This window comes from Chinchilla lanigera, unplaced genomic scaffold, assembly GCF_000276665.1.
Source record: "Chinchilla lanigera isolate Chin_1 unplaced genomic scaffold, ChiLan1.0 scaffold00041, whole genome shotgun sequence".
In the NCBI taxonomy this organism is placed as follows: Eukaryota; Metazoa; Chordata; class Mammalia; order Rodentia; family Chinchillidae; genus Chinchilla; species Chinchilla lanigera.
In genome coordinates this window covers 3,292,264-3,313,108 of record NW_004955442.1, presented here as the reverse complement: position 1 = coordinate 3,313,108, position 20,845 = coordinate 3,292,264, and the positions used below count along the sequence as shown (strand labels likewise).

Genomic DNA, 20,845 nt, shown 5'->3' with positions numbered 1-20,845 from the left:
CCTTTCTTCTTCTGCTTCCTGCCACCCTGAGATGAACAGGCCTCTTCTACTCTTTTGCCCACCATGAACTACTGAGCCATCAGAGGCCCTAAGATTAGGATGAGCAAATTGACTATGGACTGAACCCCTTGAAACTATGAACCAAAATACAACTTTTCTCCTTTTAAAGTGATTCTCTCAGGCACTTTGTCAGTGATGACAGGCTGACTAATACACAAACCTACTCTTTGGAAATGGAATTTATTCTTTTATAGCACTCATTTCTCAGCTCTGGTGCAGACTCAGAAGTTTGATCAGCTCACTGCATGGTGAAATAATGTACTTAGCAATAACTACAACAGTAATGAAGATTCCAAATAATTTGCTTATTGTCAAGAACCATTCTATAAAATTGTTGGAGAAAAAGTCATTTCAAAATTAAATTGTGATTAGGGCTTGTCTGAGGTCTACTGCCTTGACAAGCACACCAACTTGTGCCTCTGGTCACAGTTGAGGCCGTGATGGTCCTGTGATGCTGTGACATCCCAGGGCAAGGTTACATCACCTGAAAACATCTTGGTTCCTTGAGAACCCAGCAGTAATAAATATAGAGCTTCACCTTGGGGAAAGGACAAACTCCTTAACCTGCCATCTCTCCACACCATCCTCATCAACATAAAGATCCTCATCAGCATAACGTCACCACAGCCCTCTGCAGCCCTCTGTCATCCAAAGTGATCCACATCAGCATAAGACCACCACAGCCCTCTGAGTCATCTGATCATCCCTCCAATTACTGTATGCCCCCAATACATAATGGCTAGCTTGGAATGTCTTTGTCTCTGCCTATCCTGAGGCAAGGAACTCCCAGCCCGCATGTCACGTATTATTAAATTTGTCTCTTTTTTTATTTTATCCTTTTACCGTATCCCTCACTAGGCAGATGGTGGGACTGATTGTCCCCTGATACCTTATTTTACTTTGTTTCTACATTTTCCATCCTGTTGAAATATAAGACATATAGAAAGTAGATAAACAGAAATTTTAACAAGTGATTGTAACTCCTTTATAAACACTACTAGGTCATCTAGGGTCTTGATGTTCTCCTTTACCATAACTTTGGTTCATGAAGTTTACCCACATTCTGGCACACAGCTCTGGCTCACTCATTTTATCCCAGTATTTTCCATCGTGTGACTACCACAATTTACTTCTCCACCCAACTGTCAATGTAAACATGGGTTGTTTCCTGTTTGGGTTGTTAACAATGTTACTACACCTCTAGATTCACACAAACTTGAATGTCTATAGGGCAGTGCTTTATATCAATCACTTAAGAACAAGCTCAAATGCAGATTGTCATCCAGCTGGTCTGGAGCAGGGCCAAAGGGTCTATACAGTATTAATTTCTTTCCTTTTTTCCCACCTGTACTGGAGGTTGAATTCAGGGACTCACACTTATTGGGCAAGTACCCTACCACTACATCCCCAGTTCTTTTTTATACAATATCTTGCTCAATTGCCTAGGCTCACCTTGGACTTGTGATCTCCCTTCTTCAGCCCCCTAAATAGCTGGGATTATACCTGATGACAATCTCTGTTTCTAATGAGTTCCTGGGTGAGGACATTGCATCGTGCTGATCCTTGGACTAGATTTTAAAATATGGATCTAGGGCAGGGTTGGAAAACTCTTTTTGTAAAAAAAAAACTGATACAGATATTTTAGGTTTTACAAATCATATAAACTCTGTTGCAACTACTCAGCTCTGTCATTGTAGCACAAAAGCAGGCATAGAAAAATACATAAACAACTTACTAGGGCTATGTTTTAATAAAACTATAGCTGGGTGAGACAGTATACAGCTATAATCCTTAGTAAAAAAAGAGACAAATTTAATCCCAAGTAGCTATAACACAGCTACCTGGAATGCAAAGGTAGGAGGACTGCAAGCTGAAAGCCAGCCTGCACAATTTAGTAGGACCATGCCCCAAGATTAAGAGAATGAAAACAGATGGGAATATGGCTCAGTGGTAGATCAATCTCTAGTTGTAAAATTGCTGGATCAAGGGGTTGCCCCTTCCTGGGGAGACAAGACTGAGGACTGAACCCAAGACCTTCACACTGAGCTACATTCCCAAGCCTTTCTGAGACAAGGTTTCATTATATTGCCCAAGCTGGGCTCCAATGTGCAATCCTTCTGTCTCCAGCTCCAAGAGTGTTGGGATTACAGGCCCATTATTTTAACCCCTTTTATTAAACCACAACTTGAGTAGTTTATAAACAACAGAAACAAATTTCTCACCATTCTAGAACCAGGGAAACTCAAGACCAAGGCAAGAGCAGATTCAGCCTCTGGAGCGGACTCACTTTTTACCTCACAGATGGCACCTTGTTGCCGTGTTCCCCATAGCGGAAGGCAGGAATGAGGTCCCTTGGGCCTCTTTCATAAGGGCACTCATTCTATTCATGAGGGCTCCACCCTTGTGACTTCACTGTCTGCCTTCACTGTCTGTCTGTCTTCACCCCACCTCCTAAGCATCACTTTAGGAGCTGGGTTTGGGGGAGACACAAGCATCAGACCACACCACTCATCTTCCAATTCGATAAACACTGCAAAGATGTTACAAGTGCTTGCTGTCTTACATTCCCCCTGGCAGGGTGTGAGTACTCCTGCTGCTCCATACCCGTAACGATGCAAATAACAGGACATGTGATGATATGATTTACTCAATATGTACTGTATTGATGTCAAAGTCGCATCTGTAGCAAAGGTACCTCCATGCTCTTGGTTTCTACTGTGCTGTCTCAACCTGCAAAGAAGTAGGGGAAATTCGGGCACATGGGGGCACACTGCCATGTCAGCCACCTACCCAAGGACCTCAGCTGCAGTCATCTGACACAGCAGTATGGCCACTATCAGTTGCTCCAGGACCAACCAGCAGCTTCTGCAAGAAACTCCAGAGGTCCATCCTGCAAGGTTATCTCAAGTGGGCACCAGTGTTCTATATTTACATAGAAGTTTCCCATGGGATCTTGCCACCAGAGCTCTGGACTGGGAATCTCATGAGCAGAAACTGAGAACAGGTATGTCCAGAGAATGGTGAGTGTGTGTCCCTTGTACCAGGGCACCCACACTGTCAGAGACAGCAACTTAAGGCTGAGGAAAGGGTGGCTCTCTGCAGAAGGTCAATAGCTGCTAATGTATGCCATGGCTAGAATCAAGCTAGGAGCTTATCTTTTGCTTCTGGTAACCTCCTGTTCTCTTTCTATTCATCTCCAGTATTTTTTTTTTTTTATTTTTTCATTTTTTTTGGTCTGTTTGAGACAGGGTCTCATTATGCAGTACTGGCAGGCCTTGAGCTCATTTTGTAGCCCAGGCTGGTTTCAAACTTGCAACAATCCTCCTGCCTCAGCCTCCCAAGTGTTGGGATTACAGGCATGCGCCACCATGCCCAGCCAAGTATGTATTTTAATGCTGCATTACACAAGCTTTTTCTCTGTAAAATCATATTCAAGACAGTGTGGCATAATTTTCCCATCAAAACAACAAAAATCTCATCTTACCTTTTTCAGATCCCATGAACAGATTCTGCAAAGACAAAGATTTCATTAGTTTTTTTTTTAAACCTAAGACAACATGGCCACTGTTTTCCAGCAAAATCATTTGCTTATCCAAATGAAGAAATGAAATACATATATGCAAAGAAGAAAAATGGGGATCACTAACAAATGCTGCAGATTCAAGTTCTAGTCAATTCAGGCCTCTCCAAGTGAACCAATAAATACCAAAAATTTTGGTAGGAGAGCAGAATCACGTAATAGAATTCTTTTCAACTTTTCTAAATCATGGCTTCTCACCCTCTATAGTCCTACCATGTTAGGCTGGATAACGCTTTTGTGGGGTTAGTTCTGTGCATGGCAGAACATTTTACAGTAGTCCTGGCCTCTGCCCCAGATGCCAGGAACACCCCTATGGCCGTGACAACCAAGGACCTCTGAAGACATTTCCAAATGACCCCAGGGGGATAACAGTAGGGGTGATCCTCCTACTTCACATGCCAACTACTTCAGCTAAAGGTCACCCCAAGAAAGCAAGCATCCAGCTCTTGGAGGAAACCCAGCAATAGGGGCTCACAGAGCAGCATCCTGTCCTGGAGTGTGGGTAGCGTGTTCCCCCATTTGTACCTCAACCTTCCCAATAGGGCTCCATCACTCCAATTCTTTCTCTCAACTGCTTCATATCCTGATTCTTTACTTGTTTTTTTGTTTCCAAGAAATCAATCGGCATGTTTTCTCCCAATGACACTGACACAAGGTGAGAGACTTAGAGCCCAGGAGCTGAATGATGTAACACAGAGAAATCACCCCTAGCTCTGAGGTGGCCCGGGCACTCACAATAGATAGCTTTTCCGTAGTTGTATACCGGGCAAGGATCTCTCCCCGCTTGTTGGCCCAAGGCTCAAAATCGGATCCTACGATGGAGCTGTCATCTCTGTCGCGTTTCTTTCTGGAGCTCTCCTAAGGAAGAACAAGACCACCTCTTCAGAGGCTATTTCAGTCTTTAAAGATAAAGTGTGAGTAGAAGGCAGATAGTCCCTCACTGTAGAAGAAAAACAATCTGGCTGAAGGTTTACTATAAAGCAGCAACTTTTCAGGGCGTTTCAGCACAAATGACTAAAACACATAACAAAACTGCTGAAACTAATTAAGAATCAAGGAAAGGCAAACTGAAAAGGGCCATTTTGAAAGCCTCTGAATGGTGGAGTTAGATGATTGCTAATAGCCAGGCTAAAGGAAATGGGAAGCCTCCCCATTGCTGGTAGGAAAACAGACTGGTAAGGCCTCAGAAGAAGACAATCTGGTGGTGGTGTCCATTACCTTCCCACACACAGTCTCCACCAAGTGACAGGTTCCTAGACACACTGCTGTAGAGACCCTCACCCACACCCAGCAAGACGTGCATGTGTGGGAGACCCAGGGCGCTACTGCTGACACCAGCCAAACCGAAGACCATCCAGTGTCTACCAGCATAAGGACTCCGAAGTAAAGCTCATCACACTCATTCTTTAGAATACAGTGCAGCCATTCAAAATACCATGGTAGTTCTCCTCATAATTAATAGAAAAAGTTCTCTAACACATACTGTCAAGTAAAAAAAAAAAAAAATCGCAGAAAATAGTCCCATTTATGGTTAACACTCTCCTGCTGAGTTGAACCGCCGGTGGTACATGCACAACTGCCCTGGTAAATGGCTTGTACCACTGGTGATATAAATAGATCTAATCACTTCTATCAGTCTTCTTATTAGTAAAATAAAAAGTTTATTAATGATCTGAATCTAGTTTCTTAAAACTGAATAACTGCTGCCCAAATATATTAACATTATACCAATTAAAGAATTATTATAAGCTGGGCGTGGTGGTGCATGCCTGTAATCCCAGCACTCGGGAGGCTGAGGCAGGAGGATCTTTGCGAGTTCGAGGCCAGCCTGGGCTGCAAAGTGAGCTCAAGGTCAAACTGAACTGCATAGCAAGACCCTATCTCAAAAAAAAAAAAAAAAAAAAAAAAAAAAAAAAAAAAAAAACAACAGCATTATTATAAAAATCAACAATTTCATTAAATTAAGAGAAATTTATATTCATGAATAGATTACCAATAATTAAGTCTCTGAATTCTAACATGGAAATCTCACAAATACTGTACTACAGTATTTTATGCCATTTTAATGTTTGCCTTAAGGAACTGTAATACAGTGACATCTGGTCTGCTAAATCAACACCTTTCTTTCCATTACTGTAATCAAACACCCCCTAGGAGGAGGTACAAGCCACCTGTTGGGGCAGTCATGCATATACTACTGGTGGTTCAAGCCTGCAGGAATGACAGAATTTAAATCAGAGCTTCCCAGCAGCAAATACAGGAATTACAGCCCTGTTGTGAATGTGTTAAGAACGAATGAATGAGATCCAGCATGGAGTGAAGGTTCACAGCGTGGCCTCTAAAGCTGAAGTAGCCAGGACTGAGTCTCAGCGTGGTGGGGACTCATCCCTCTCAGTAGCTCCACGCATGAGGGCTGTAATTTCTCTCGCAGGGTAGCCAAGAATCCAGCAGGAAATGCACCCTGAAAGATGCCTGCCATGCAGTAAGCTGACCAATTCTTAACTTTTATGGTTACTTTGCTACTGTTTATGTACCACTAGGAATGGAACTGCTCAGAATCACTGTCCTAAACATCTATGCCAAAGCAAAGAAATGGCTCTGGAAGCACATGCACCATCCTGACAGCAGGAATGACCTCAGTGTGCAGGGTGGAATGCAGGGAACTAGGTTATAGGCCTGCATCTTTAGAGTGTGACTGCGTCAAAAATGAGCAAATGCCTAGGCAATTATGTAAAGAGAATAAATTACAAAAATGAAATTAGGATTGGGAGTAGAGCTCAGCGGTAGAACACTTGTCCAGCACAGGTAAGGTTCTGCGTTCCATCCCAAGAACAGCAAAGAAAGTTTGCAAAAAGTATAAATTTTAAGCCAAGTGTGGTGCTGCATGCCTGTAATCTCAGCACCCGGAGGCTGAGGCAGGAGGATCATTGTGAGTTCAAGACCAGCATGGACTACAAAGTGAGCTCAAGACCAGCCTGAACTGCATAGCAAGACCCTGTCTCAAAAAGACAAGTAAAAAAAATTTAAAAAATAAATTTTAAGATGCTGCCCCTCAAAAAAAAAAAGATTTCCCTTATCTCTCACAGCCTCTTGCTGGTAGCATCTTCCACTTTAAGCAGAACCCATGGAGATCTGGATGACCCGAATTGTTGTAACCAGATGACCTGGTTGTAACCAGGATGCTGTTCATTGCACAAGCTTATCGACAGTGAGGTACAGAACCCCACCCATCCTGCACCCGCACACCCAACCCTGAGTGGCCAACAGTCCCTGGAGCATATTACCATGGCCGCTGCCATAGCTGCGGGGTCAGCAGTCGCTGCAAACATGGAAAGGGGGTCAGTACCATCGAGGACACTGCTCAGAGGGTCCACCACGGAGCTGGATGAGGAGGAGGATGTGGAAGAAGTGCTTCCTTTCCGGCTTATTTTCTTTGTCTTTGATTCCGTGACCTGTGGGAAGAATCTGTGGCAGTACAATGGAGGTCTCCTATGACCCTTCTCAGTAGGGACACCCAGCTGGGTCTCTTCCCTCCCTTCTGGAAGCTGGTCTGGCCACTCGCTTGTAGCAGAGGATTCTCACTGCTGGGGATGCTTATTTTTGGTGACAAATTGACAGGACTCAGAATCACAGCTGTTAAACAAAAGGTGGCAGGAAGTTAGGGTTAGCAAGTATTTAAAAAGTTACTTGGCAGGCTGTTAAGCTGAGGTGGCTCCAAAACTTGGGTTTCCAAGTAAGCAAATTAACACAGAACACAACCCACTCTGAACAGGAAAGCAAAGCTTTCACTTAACAAATCAAAAACTATCAACTAGCTTCTATCTGGAGATTACCAGCCAGTAATGGCCAATTGGCCTATGTCTTGGTTACTTTTCTGTTGTTGGGACAAAATACCTGATGCCCAAAATTAAGGAAGGAAAGGTTTATTTCGCTTAAAGTTTATGGAGGTTTTAGTCTATACTTGGCAGATTATAAGGCAGACTGGCACATGGCAGAGAGCTACAGCTCAGGGCGCAGAACACAGCAAAAGCAACAACCACACACCAGAGCGGAATGGCGGAGGAGGAATGGCCTCAAGCACTCTTTTCCTCTCCCATACATATGCAAACTATCCACCCCAGGGCGGGAGCAGCTCTCACACCCATAATCAAACTCTTAAAGCCTGCCCCATGGCCGCATAAGGCTTTGGGGGGGACACACAGACATAAACCATAACATTCCACCCCTGGCCCCCCAAAGACTTACGTCCATCCCTTTATATAAACAGCATTTAGTCCATCTGCAAGAATTGCCAAAGTCTTAACAGTTTTAGCATTGCTGAAAAGTCTAAGTCCCAAGTCTCCTCCGCGATATAAGGCAAACTCTTACCTGTGAGCCCCTGTATAAATGAAAAGTTAAACACTTTTAACATTTAATGGCACAAAATAAGCAGTACCATTCTAAAAGGTACAAACAGGGGGACACAGAGCACTGGGACCAAAGCAAGTCTAAAATCTAGTAAGGCTAACGTTATGTCGTGTAGTTTTATGACCAGCTTTTGAAGCAATCTGTGGCACATTATAAGCTCCAAAGGGCTTGCATGAGTCTACCCCTGTGGCACTCCTGGTGGTTACAGCTTTTATGGGTTTTTTCTTAGGCCCGCTTTGCTCCCACCTTGCAGCTTTTCTCAGACAATCCACGGTCCTGGCTTTTCTAAACTTTTGAGGTCTCCAGGGCACCTTTTGCTTTATACTCACAGCTTTACATATTGCCCTCTCAGGGGCACACTGCCTGGCCTCCCAGGCCTTTTGAAATCTGGGTGGAAGCCTCTTGAACCTTGAAAGCCAGGTCCACATGGATGATTTTAAGGTTTGCTGCCACCTGGAGCAGTAGCCAAGTTTTTCTCTCTCTTGGCCACAAGGGTCGAGTGCCTGGATCACTGGGCACTCTGTATCCAATTCTGAGGAACAAATCCTCTATGCTGCCGCCATTTTGGAACCTAGGGCAGCCGCCACCGCCATTTTGGAACATGGCGCTCAGCAGCTTTCTCCTCAAAGCAAGCTTTTCATTTCTACCTTTGCAGTTTTGAGGCTGCAAAGGGTAGAGACTTGCTGCTTCTTGTGATGCCCTCAGGCTATCTTTTTTATTCTGTTTTTTCTCAACAATGGAAATCTCCTCAGCTCTACTTTTGCAGTCCACAGCTTTACAGGAGCTTTCTTTCTGGCCAAACTCACATTTTAAATCATCCTGCTAGGCTCTTTGTTTTTGATTCTCAATATAAAATCTGGCTAAAAGCCCCCAACAATAGCCATGCCACTGCCCCAACGTTTGACTGCCTTGAAATTTCTTTTGCCAGATTAATCAGTCCGCTACCTCCCTTAATCTCAGTCTTAGGCAAAGTCTCTGGACACGAACAAAATGTAGACAAACTTTCTGCCAAGCCATAACACACATGGTCTGGAGTCCAACAACCAATGCAGTCCTTCTTCCCAACAGAAATCTCCCAAACCTGGTCTTTACCGGCAAGATTTTTATCAGCTTTTTGGTCTTCTGAGCTCTGACCAGAATCTCCCAGACAGAACAGCGGAAGGTGTTCTAGAGCTTCTCTTTTAGGCGACAACTCCAAACCTTTCCAAACACTTCCCACAAGCCATTTTTAAAGGCCCTTGAACCACATGGTCAGATATAGTCACAGCAACGACCCCACTCCTGGTACCAAATTCTGTCTTGGTTACTTTTTTTTGTTGGGACAAAATACCTGACACCCAAAATTAAGGAAAAAAAGGTTTATTTCGCTTATAGTTTATAGAGGTTTTAGTCTATACTTGGCAGATTATAAGGCAGACTGACACATGGCAGAGCTACAGCTCAGGGGGCAAAACACAACAAAAACAACCACCACACACCAGGGCAAAATGGCGGAGGAGAAATGGCCTCAAGCACTCTTTTCCTCTCCCTTACATATGCAAACTATCCACCCCAGGGCGGGTGCAGCTCTCGTACCCATAATCGAACTCTTAAAGCCTGCCCCATGGCCGCATGAGGCTTTGGGGGGACACACAGACATAAACCATAACAGCCTATAAGTGCCATTTTCTACTTTAACCAATCAAATATTTTCTTGGTCTGGTTTCCAAGAATATTTCATAACAATTTTCTCATCATCTGACCTCACCTCACTGGACCTTGAACTGACTATGGTCTGAAGCTGCTCCATTCCTTAATCACTGAAGGTTCCCACAGGCTCATCAAAATGTTAACTGAACTATGTTTACCTTTTAACAGATGTAAGAATTGGAGCCATTATGATAATAGTGACAATAACAAATAAATGTGCATCGTACTTGGCCTATGCCCCTGGAATTCCTGGGTGACAGGAGCATCTTCTGTTCTAAGGAGGAGACTCTCACAGTCAGCAGGAAGACCAAGCCCTGATGACTCACTGGGAACTTTCAGCCTCCTCCACCTCCTGGGAGGACAGTGCTAGGCCTGAGTTACTCATCCATTGAGGGGATGGGCAAAGCCCTCACGGAGATTCCTAAAACACAGCCTTTGGAGGCTGCTGGGCTGGTGAAAAGGACACAGTGAGGTAAGGTAGGGGGTGCTGGAGAAGGCAGGGAGGCTTCCCCCAAACCTCATCAGTGCACCCATACCCTTTCTTATATCCCTTACCACAAACTGGGCAACTTTCATGAAGCACTTCCCTGATCCCTGTGAACTGCCCTGGAGAAAATTAACTGAGCCCAAGGAGGAGGCCATGTGACCCAATGCATAGTCAGCAGGTCAGAGGCACAGGTCACAACCTGTCTGGTGTCTGAGAAGCAGGTGGTCTTGTGGTGCTGAGCCTTACCCTGTGGGGTGTGACATAACCTCCACGTAAAGTATCACAATGAAGTGAATTAGGGGATATCCAATTGATGTCTGCTGGAAAGCTGCTCGGTTGCTATGGCGGTTACAGAAGTGCTGTGTTTGGACTGTGAGCTGACAGGACAACACCTGGCTCTAGAGTGTCAGAACCAAACTGAGGGTCCCAACAGGATCAGGAGTAGCAGGGAGTCACTGAGTGTGCTGGCATAGCCCACGTAGCTGAGGGCAGAAGTACTGAGAGCACAGAAATCAGACTGACTGCTTCGTTTTCAGTGATAAATGTGACTGTTCTTGTACAGTCTTGTTACTTGATGTCATCCCTGTACAAGCAGCAGCCAGGTCACCTGGAGCTTACAGATGACAGAAATTCTCAGGTTCCATCCAGCCCAGACCTACCACACTTGACATGTATTAGCATGGGTTTGGGGAGGGTTTTAGTTTTTGTTTTTGGCAGGAGTAGAAGTTGGAACCTAGGACCTTCACACTGAGCTATACCCCCAGGCCTTTTTAAAACTTTTTTTTTTAATTTTTGAGGTAGGGTTTCACTACAGCGCTGAATCGCCCAGGCTGTGCTCACACTTGTAATCCTGGCAGGGCCTGGTTGCTCACGTCTGTAATCCCAGCACTCAGGAGGCTGAGGCAGGGGGATCATTGTGAGTTTGGGATCAGCCTGGGTGACAAAGTGAGCTCAAGGCCAGCTTGAACTGTATAGCGAGACCCTGTCTCAAAAAGACAAAAAAAAAAAAAAAAAACCTTGTAATCCTCCTGCCTCAGCCTCCCAGAGTGCTGGGATTACAGGCATGTGCCACCATGCCTGGCCAGCAGTATTCTTGGTAGGGTCTCCATATCCAAGGTTCTAGAAAATATATGCAACCTAAGGATTGTGTTCATACTGAACATGCAGATACTTCTCATCATTCTTCCCCAAATAATACAGTATAGCAACTGTTGAGGACCATGTGCATCGTGTTAGGTACCATAAGCAAACTAGGGGTGACAGACAGTGCATGGGAGGATATGCAGTGGTCATATGCAATAATACATAAGGGACTGGAGCATAGGAGGATCCCAGCATTCACAAAGGTCTGAAGATTCCACAGGGCTCCTGGAACCAACCTTCCAAGGATTCCCTGCACAAGGGACAAGTGCACTTGCCAATAAGAATGCTAACCCAGCAGAGAAGGGCCATGCACGTCTCTTGCCCGCTTTTGTTTTTAAAACAGAGTCTAAGATGCTACTCGGGACAGCACCCTCCTCTGGTAACTCCGGTGATTCTTCATATGCCAAATACAAAAATTAAGAAGCAGGATATATTTTGCTGAGACATCCACATCAGGAACGGACACCCTTCCCAGCATGACCTCATTACTATGAGAAAGGAAGGTGGGTGCAACCCACCCTGATGGGCGGGGCCAGGGCCATAAAACAAAAATGGAGCTGGAACAAACTGCTGGGTTCAAATATGCAACAGCAGCTGCCACTGGCAAAACAGAAAAGGGCCAAGAATGTGCCTGTCATTCCTCAGAAAAGACCCTGAATATTTGTATCGGACCACAGGCTCTGAACACCCACCGCGGAACTCACTGTGATGGGCTTCAGTGGGTGGTAGTCCCCAAACTCCAGCGGCACGGCCTCCAGTTGGCATGATGCAAACTCGGCCTTGTAGTTCCTGTGCCTGGAGTGCCTGGAACAGCAGACAGACATGAGCAGGTGACCGGGACCAGAGACACTCAAGGCCTCCGCCCAGGAAACCTGGAGGATCAAGGAGTTTACTGCTCCCACAATCCCCAAGAAACACAGCATTTTAAAAGAATTTGTTCCGATCTGTTTGAAGGTATCAAGGCTGCTAAGGCATCATGACCTTGCGAGGCCAGCTCCAGAAACCAGACACTGGGTAAGGGGGGTTCAGTTCCTCTGGACTGGCAGCTTGACACCGGACAGGAGTCCATGCCACCAAGGGTGGCTGCAGAGAGGCAGGGGCAGCCACAGTGCTTACAGGAAATCTCACAGGCCAGACACAAACACATGGACAGACAGACAGACAGACAGACACACACACACACACACACACACAAACACACACAAGCAGGGTTTCAAGAGAGCCAGGAGCCGGGTGTGGCAGCACATGCCTGCAATGCTTGCAACCCCAGCACTATGGGAGGCTGAGTCACGAGGATTGCAAGTTCAAGCCCTGGCTGGGCATCTTAGAGAGAGCCTACCTCAAAAAATAGTTTTTAAACTGGGGAAGGGCTAGGGATGTAAGTTGGTGCAAAAGGTACCAAGTTCAATCCCCAATACTGAGAGACAAAAAAAAGAACCAGAGCTTGAAGGGACTGTGGAAGAGGAAGAAAAACAGAAAATGCAAGCAGGGAAAGAACTTGCCAGATAAACTGCACAGGGCAAGAGGAAGAAGCTGAGTGGAAGGGCGATGAAAGGGCAGAGAGAGAAAGCTGTTATCAGTTCAGAGGGTCAGCAAGAAGTGTTGGGAGGGGCTGGAACGGAAAAATGGTTATATGTATGGAGGTAAGACAAGGCCACAGTGCCTCAAACAAGCTACCTCAGTCTTCAGAAAAGCATCCTGCCTGGACAATTCAGTCATTAGTCGCTAGGCAACCTTGTGTCTCCAGATACTAACTCTACAAAGCGCCCTCACTGTTGTTGTTCAGGTCTTCTTACCCATCAGGTAAGGAGGCCTCCACCTGACCCAGCTCTTGTCTCTTGTCTGTCTTTTCCTCCTCCCCAGGGTACACCAAGAGACCAACTAGATGCAACAAGAGGAAGGATTAGTGAGACGGAAAATAAAGGTAGGAAGGAGCCAGACAGAGGCTGGAGACAAAGAGTAGAAGGCACAAAAAAGAATCTCACACATATGGAGGGCCTGGAGAAAAACCCTGCATGCAGACTGGGGAGCCCAAAGTCGGAGAGAGGAAGATGGACAGAAGCAGCATCTGAAGAGGAAGTAGTTGAAACCTTCTCCAAAAGTTCCTCCCCCAGAACCTGGGTACTCAGCCTCCTTTCAGGTTAGTGGCTGTGGCCAGAACGGCTCTGGATGTTTCTCCTAGCTGTTTTCCACCTAATGACTACCACCTGGCCCTTGGCTGTACACTGTATCTGTAAATGTAACTGAGCTTAATCTCTCTCTCCTGCTGCAAAACCCCACAGTATTAGTTTACCTAAATACAGTCAGCTTCATGTGATTTTGTTTTCTTGCAGTACTGGGGATAGAAGCTCAGGCCTTTGTCCAGAGCTATATAGCTCTACCTCTTTTTAAATCTTTGCTTTGAGACAGGGTCTCACTAAATTGCCCAGGCTGGGTCTGAACTTGAGATCCTCCTGCCCCAGCCTCCCTGGGTGTGGGGGTCATAGGTATGGTGCCTGGTGGTTTTTAAACAAATGTTGTATTTTTTTCTTTAACAAAAGACATGGACACTTCCCACTTGTAGAACAGTACATTCAAAAAAAAAAAAGCTCTCCTGGGCACCTGAGACAAGCCCTGCCTCCACTTTACAGAAAAAAAAATTCAAGACCACAGGAAGTGCCTTGTCCTCCAAGTTCCTACAATTCATTCCCCGTCCCATTCACAGATTCACAATTTCATGAACATCTATGAAATTCTAGCCCCAAATCTAATTGTGCCCTGCAGTTCATCAGCTTTACCCAATACCCTTCTACCAACCCAGAACCCAAGCAATTAACTTCCATCCCTTTCTAAACAAATTTGGCTTTGAGTAGAGAGGAGGAGGAGAAAGGCTGTACCATAACCCATTCTGCTTTGCTTAAGGGAAAATGTGTAACATACTGCTGAGTCCTTCTAGATCATATTTACAAAATATACACTGTCTTTTCCTTGCAAAACATGGCAAATGAAAGAATGTTCTTTCAGGCTCTCTTCCAATCAAGGATACAATCAGCCAATCCTTGACTTATACAACAGATAAAAGCCAGGTGTGTGGCGTTCCCCTGTAATTCCAGCAAGAGGGGGGATCACAAGTTTAAGGCCAGTCAAGACAAGAGTTTAACACATCAAATTACACTTCTCTTTTCAAATCACTCTTTATTAGTTGTAAAGAAAAGCAGAACTTTGAAAGGCTAGTAGAATGAGTAGGAAATTTAATGGGACCTGAAATTCAGTTGCAAATACATCATATCATAATCATAATAGCTGAAAAGATCTGCTACATCGTTGCAGGATTTTAAGAGCCCACCAACAGTGAAACAGGAGGACTTATTGTAGGGGCCACTGGCCCAGCGGACTCCTGTCCAAAGACTCAGCCCCAACAAAGAAAGGGCTCTGGTTTTATACATGTGGTTGAAACTGGTGGGCAAGCAAGCAGAGTTTACAGAAGCAAGACAAAGGCAGTTAATCAAGCAGTGACAGTTTTGCAACCTAGTAGCAGCCATAGGAAGGGGAAGCCTAGGGGGAACTACTTAAGGTTAAGGAAGCTTGTTTTCCCTTAAGTTTTGCTTCAACATCAGAACAGTGACTCCATACGCAACAGTCAAGTAACAGTCCTTGGCTATTATGTACATTACTACATACCAAACCCGTTCCCACCACTTGCTCACTTAGCCCTTTGGGGTAGGTAGCACGATTATGCCCATTTTTCAGATGGAAAAGCAGGGAGTGTTACTCTTTGTAACTTGTCAAAGGGGAGAGCAAATAACAGGGACAGATTCAGTAGTTCTTAAGACTAAGCAACTGTATATTTTTTTAAAGGGATCAAGCTTTAGAATGAGTACATTTAAAGGCCAGCCGTGGGGGTGCACACCTGCAATCCTAGAATAAGTACATTTAAGAAGTTGAGGGGCTGGGGATTTAGCTCAGGGGCTGGGGATTTAGCTCAGCGGCAAAAAGCGCCTGCCTGGCAAGCGCAAGGTCGTGAGTTCGGTTCCCGGTACCGGAGAAAAACCAAAAACAAAAAAAAAGTTGAGGATTTGGGGGCAGGGACTTCTGAAGATAAAGCTTTTTATTTATTTTTTTTAAAGTGCATAAAACCCGTTTTCACTGTCTGAATGTCCATCGACAATCACAGTATTTTGATTTTCTACCACTTCCATTATTTCCTCAAATTTTTTCTCTGGCCCTCAGCATTTCCCAGGAGACCTTTAAGCACAGTCCTTTAGAAAACGCTGGGTCTTTGGGAAGGCGAGCTACGACCTCTAGTGGGTGTTCTCTCAAAAAGCCTGGCCCCATTCTTCCCTGCCTGCACAGCTAATAGCTGGTAAAAATCCCTGTAACCTCCTCCAGCAAATGCTCCTTTGCTCTTAAGCAGCTGCCACTGCAAAAAGGTCTTTGCTTCACACCTCCGCTGCTAGCTACGTCTGGCCCTGGACTACTGCTGTGGTCCACACATCAGAAGCAAGGTGGTTTAAGTACACATTAAATGCTGACAACTCCTTGTTTTAGGATTATTTACATTCACTATTATAGACATATCAAATTGGATTTACCAAAGTAACCTCCTTATACCATAAATACCAAAATCCACTACATGCTTTTTGCCAGCTATTTCAATTCTCAAGTATTTTTCTTAGTTCCTAATCATATAACTGACCACATAGTTTTTCCTCCCACAATCATATTAATCCCACTCCTCCCAACTTTGCAAGTGATGTAGAAATTCTGACTGTAGAGATGTAGAATTCTGACTGCAGAGATGTTATCTCTGAAGGACCAAGTAGGAAATGTGATTGCAGGACTACAGCAGGGGTAGCGAACCTATGGCATGCGTGTTCTCTTTCTTTTAAAACAAAAGATGTCAGTGCAGGAGCTGTTTTTTCTAAACTAAAACCTCAGTATCCAGGTTTAACTGCAGTACTGGCACTTTGCGATAAATGGGCTTGGGGTTGCAACTGCTGGCCTACAGGATATTTCCTGTCTTGAGCCAGGCAAACATATACCAGAGGTACTAAAATGTGGGTAAAATGAGGCACTCTGGGGGAGACCCATGACAATGTAATGGGCCTCTGGGAGCCCTGCAACAGAGACAGCCAGAATTTAGATATAAGGCCCAGTTGACAATGACTACAAACCTCAGTTCGCTTGGGGCCTGCATGACTTAAACACTTAATCTCATGAGAAATGCTTTGCCTTAGGTGACAATGGAGTCCCAAGGTTTAAATGAGATGCACAGTACTTGGCACAAAACACGGACTTGAGGAGTGTTAACACACGGACAGAAACACTTTTCTGGGGACTCTTTGGCTTCCTCATTCCTTCATACATACCTATGAGCACCTACAAGCACAGTTCCAGGCATGGGAAAGACAAGGATGGGGAAGAAGCAACAAGTGAGGGGAAAACTGACACACGGCCATGCCAACCTCTCTGAGAAATATTTAAAGCCCAGCCAGATTATGAACTACCAAAACCCTTGACCCTAAATGGTGACAGCATCTTTGTAATTTAAACTTAATTACCAAAGGTAAAAATGTACTGAGATGCAGGAAAAAGACATCCTAGATTCTCCCATTACAAATTCCAGATGAGTTCATGGAAACCAAACATTTCCATTTTACTAATCCCAGAAAGGTGCTCAGCCCTTTGATGAAGCAGCATTGTTGGAGACAGGGCTGCACAAGGTTAAGTCGATGAACACAGAGGCCTCTGGGTGTGTTGGAAAAGAGCTCTGAAGTCAAGAAAACCCTGAGGCAACCAAGAACCTGGGGTGCGCACACCCCCTATTTCAGACCAATGAAGCTGCCAAACTTACAGATTTAAGACCACAAAATGTACTACTTGGAAAAGTCTTTGAACTGATTCCCAAGGTCCTGCTCAGTTCCCACACTTGCCTCACTATCCCCTTTCATTTGTTTGAAAACCAAATAAATACGGGCCACCTGGAGAGGTCCTGTTAGAGGGTTTTGACCTTCCTGGAGCCCTAAAATCATACCACTTGTCGCCGTCCACTCCTTTAGGAGACTGGAGCTAGGCCAAGACCCTCATACAGCATCACCAGGTCACAGGAAAGAAACTCAGAGCCTGGAGATGCCCAGCAGCATCCAATGTTGATTTAGTGTCTCAGGGGTCTCTGAGGTGTCAGCAGGTCACGGGGAGAAGGGTGGGAGGACACTTTATCAAGCATGAAACCAGAAGGTTGTACCAGACGATCGCTAAGGTCTAGGGCTGTACTCTTTCACCTGCTCACCCATTGTTCAATGTAAGCTACTTCACACGATTGCAAGAGAGACATCAGGCGATTACCTCCCTTTTCTCGCTCCAAAGAGGTCTCACATCCCCACATAATCCCACTATCACTGCCCCAACTCGCCCGACTTCTACACACATGGTATCATCCCCTGGAACCTGAGGGTGCCCTCACTCCTGCCTACCTCTGCCACTCGGGCCAAGCAGACCTGTCCCCCTGGCACACGCCATTCCCGCTGCTTTGCTGAGCCCCTACGCCTCCCGCAAGACCCCGTTTAACAAGTCTTCTTCCCGAAGCCTTCCGGAGCCCCAGGTTACCTGCTCGCTCCCTCCTCTGGCCTACTCGCCCTCCTTCTCGGGATGGCCCTTTCTTCTACTATACTATTTGGTGAGCTGAAGGACTCAAGAAAACAACAGCCTGAGTAATAAAAATGCAGCAGTGTCCCCGGGACCCCCGCCAACTCCTCCAGGGAAAGCGGAAGGCTGGAAACGGGTTTTGCTTTAGGAGATGAGTGCGGAGTGGGAGGGAGGGGCGAGAACCGTATTGCACCGACTAGCGTCAGGCTGGACGGCAGGGAGGCCGTGGTCAGGGCAACTTGCCGTGGGCTGGGAGGAGCCGGACCCAATCAGGGAAGACAGTTTACATTTGAAGAGACAGACTGGAGACAGCAAAGGAGAGCCCTGCCCAAGGCCCACCAACCCTCTCTGGCTTACCAAGGGAAGGCCGCCATCTTGCCGGTCACATGACCACATACCCAGGGGCCTGCAGCCCCTTTCCTCCCCTCCAGGCCCCGCCCTGACCAGGCCCCGCCCCCCAATTGTGACGGGCAGATGTTCGTACCCAGGGTCCTGGCGACGCCTTCCGCTGGCGCCATAACTGTGAAGGCAGCTCTCTGCTCAACAGTTAACTCGCTCTGTCCGCGACAGCGCCATGCTAACGAAGGGCAGCTCTCCCCTCCGTAGTTCCCGAACGCTGTCATTCGCCGGCGCCATGATGGTGAAGGGCAGCTCTCTCCTCGGCCAGTCACCAACTCGGCCACTCGCCGGCGCCATGACGGGGAAGGGCAACCCTCCTCTTGGCAGTTCACCAACACCGCCATTCGCCGGCGCCATGACGAGAAAGGGCAGCTCCCCCCTCGGCACTGTACCAACTCGGCCACTCGCCGGAGCCATGGTGGGAAAGGGCACCCCACCCCTCGGCCGTACACCAACTCGGCAACTCGTCGGCGCCATGTTGGGGAAGGGCAGCCCGGCCCGCCCCAGTTCACCAATTCCGCCACTCGCCGGCGCCATGTTGGGGAAGGGCAGCCCGGCCCACCGCAGTTCACCAACTCCGCCACTCGCCGGCGCCATGACGACAAAGGGCGGCTCTCCCCTCGGTATTTTACCAACTCGGCCACTCGCCGGAGCCATGGTGGGAAAGGGCACCCTATCCCTCGGCCGTACACCAACTAGGCCACTCGCTGACGCCATGTTGGAGAAGGGCAATACGACCCACGGCAGTTCACCAACTCCGCCACTCGCTGGCGCCATGACGACGAAGGACGGCCCTCCCCTCGGCATTTTACCAACTAGGCCACTCGCCGGAGCCATGGTGGGAAAGGGCACCCCATCCCTCGGCCGTACACCAACTCGGCTACTCGCTGGCGCCATGTTGGGGACGGGGAGCCCGACCCACGGCAGTTTACCAACTCCGCCACTCGCTGGCGCCATGACGGAAAAGGGCGGCTCTCCCCTCGGCACTTTACCAACTCGGCCACTCGCTGGCGCCATGTTGGGGAAGGGCAACACGACCCACGGCAGTTCACCAACTCCGCCACTCGCTGGCGCCATGACGACGAAAGACGGCCCTCCCCTCCGCATTTTACCAACTAGGCCACTCGCTGGAGCCATGGTGGAAAAGGGCACCCCACCCCTCGGCCGTACACCAACTCGGCCACTCGCTGGCGCCATGACGGAAAAGGGCGGCTCTCCCCTCGGCACTTTGCCAACTCGGCCACTCGCCGGAGCCATGGTTGGGGAGGGCAACTCTCCAACCTGCAGTTCTAGGGGCGCCATACTTGTGCAGGGCAGCGCTCTGCTCCGCCTACCCAGTGCGGCCCGGGCCGTAGACGCCCAGTTTCTGAAAGGCAGCTCTCCGCCCCGCCTACCCCACGCGACATCTTCCATAGGCGCCAGGATTCCGGAGGGCAGCCCTCCGCCCCCTAGAGCCCGCACCACGTCTCCCACCAGCACCATCATGGTGAAGGGCAGCTGTCCACCCGGCGGAGCTCAGGCGACGACTTCTGCCGGCGCCAAGGCTGTAAAAGGCGTCTTTCCGCCCCTTCCATCCCAGGCGACGCCTTGCGCCGGCGCCACAACTGAGAAGAGCGACTCTCCGCGCCGCAGGACCCTGGCCGGGCCTGCCGCCAGGGCCATGCTTGTCCAGGGCACCTCTCCGTCCCTTACACCACGGGCGACGCCTGCTCCGGGCGCCACGGATGTGAAGGGCAGCTCTCAGGCCCCCGGGTCCCAGCAAACGCCTACCAGCGGCGCCACGCTTCGGAAGGGCAGGGGCCTCCTTAGTAGTCTGCGCACAGCGCCTTTCTCGGGGGCCATGATGATGAAGAGCGGCTACTCGCCCCCTGAAGACCAGCCCAGCGCCTCCCGCAAGGCCATGTTTGTGGAGGGCAGGGGGCTACTGAGTCCCCGCCGGATTTCTCCGGCCAGCGCCATCACCGTGCGGGACAGCCCCCCGCCCCCTACGCCGGACAGCACGTGCTCCACTCAGTCCCTTTGCGTGGAGGGAAGGAGCCTGCTCGCCGGTGTCCACGCAGCGCCCTTCGCAGTCGCGTTGGTCGTAGGGTGTGGCTGACGGAGCCATGAGGTGTGGGCGAGACGGAATGGAGAGCCGCTTCGACCTCCGCGCCCCAGGGACGGAAGAGAACGCGCTCAGCTGCGGCCTGGCAGCGTCCCGGGGTGAACAGCACGGGATCGGGGGTGCAGCGCCCGTGTGACGAGTGACGGGAGCGCCCTTCCCGCTTTCTGGGCACCGGGCGCCGCCTGTGCCGCTCCCGCTACTGACAGCCGGGTATTGTCCCGGGTCCAACGGGATCTCCTGCGGCTTAACCGCTGCTTCTTCAGTGCACTTGCGAAGCCGCACGCCGCCCCCCGCCCCGCCCCGCCCCCGCGTTGTCCCTGAAGGCTGCGTTTAGCGCCGGTTCGGTGCCTGT

At 48.1% G+C, this 20,845-nt stretch overlaps 1 protein-coding gene across 7 annotated transcripts in view; it reads right to left on the bottom strand.

Annotated features, from left to right (window-relative positions):
* The window catches only part of LOC102009884 (chromosome unknown open reading frame, human C16orf62), a 123,164-nt gene extending 102,803 nt beyond the window's left edge, over positions 1 to 20,361 (bottom strand). Inside the window, exons 1-5 of one of the 7 annotated variants that reach the window (XM_013517710.1) lie at positions 19,502 to 19,714; positions 12,059 to 12,170; positions 6,925 to 7,092; positions 4,376 to 4,498; positions 3,545 to 3,569 (exon numbers count right to left, since the gene is read on the bottom strand). In XM_013517710.1, the coding sequence (XP_013373164.1) occupies positions 3,545 to 3,569; positions 4,376 to 4,498; positions 6,925 to 6,969 (193 nt within the window). In that variant the 5' untranslated portion in view covers positions 6,970 to 7,092; positions 12,059 to 12,170; positions 19,502 to 19,714. The other 6 variants (XM_013517706.1, XM_013517707.1, XM_005391112.2 and 3 more) reach the window with 6 other exon arrangements.
* Positions 20,362 to 20,845: the final 484 nt, after the last annotated feature.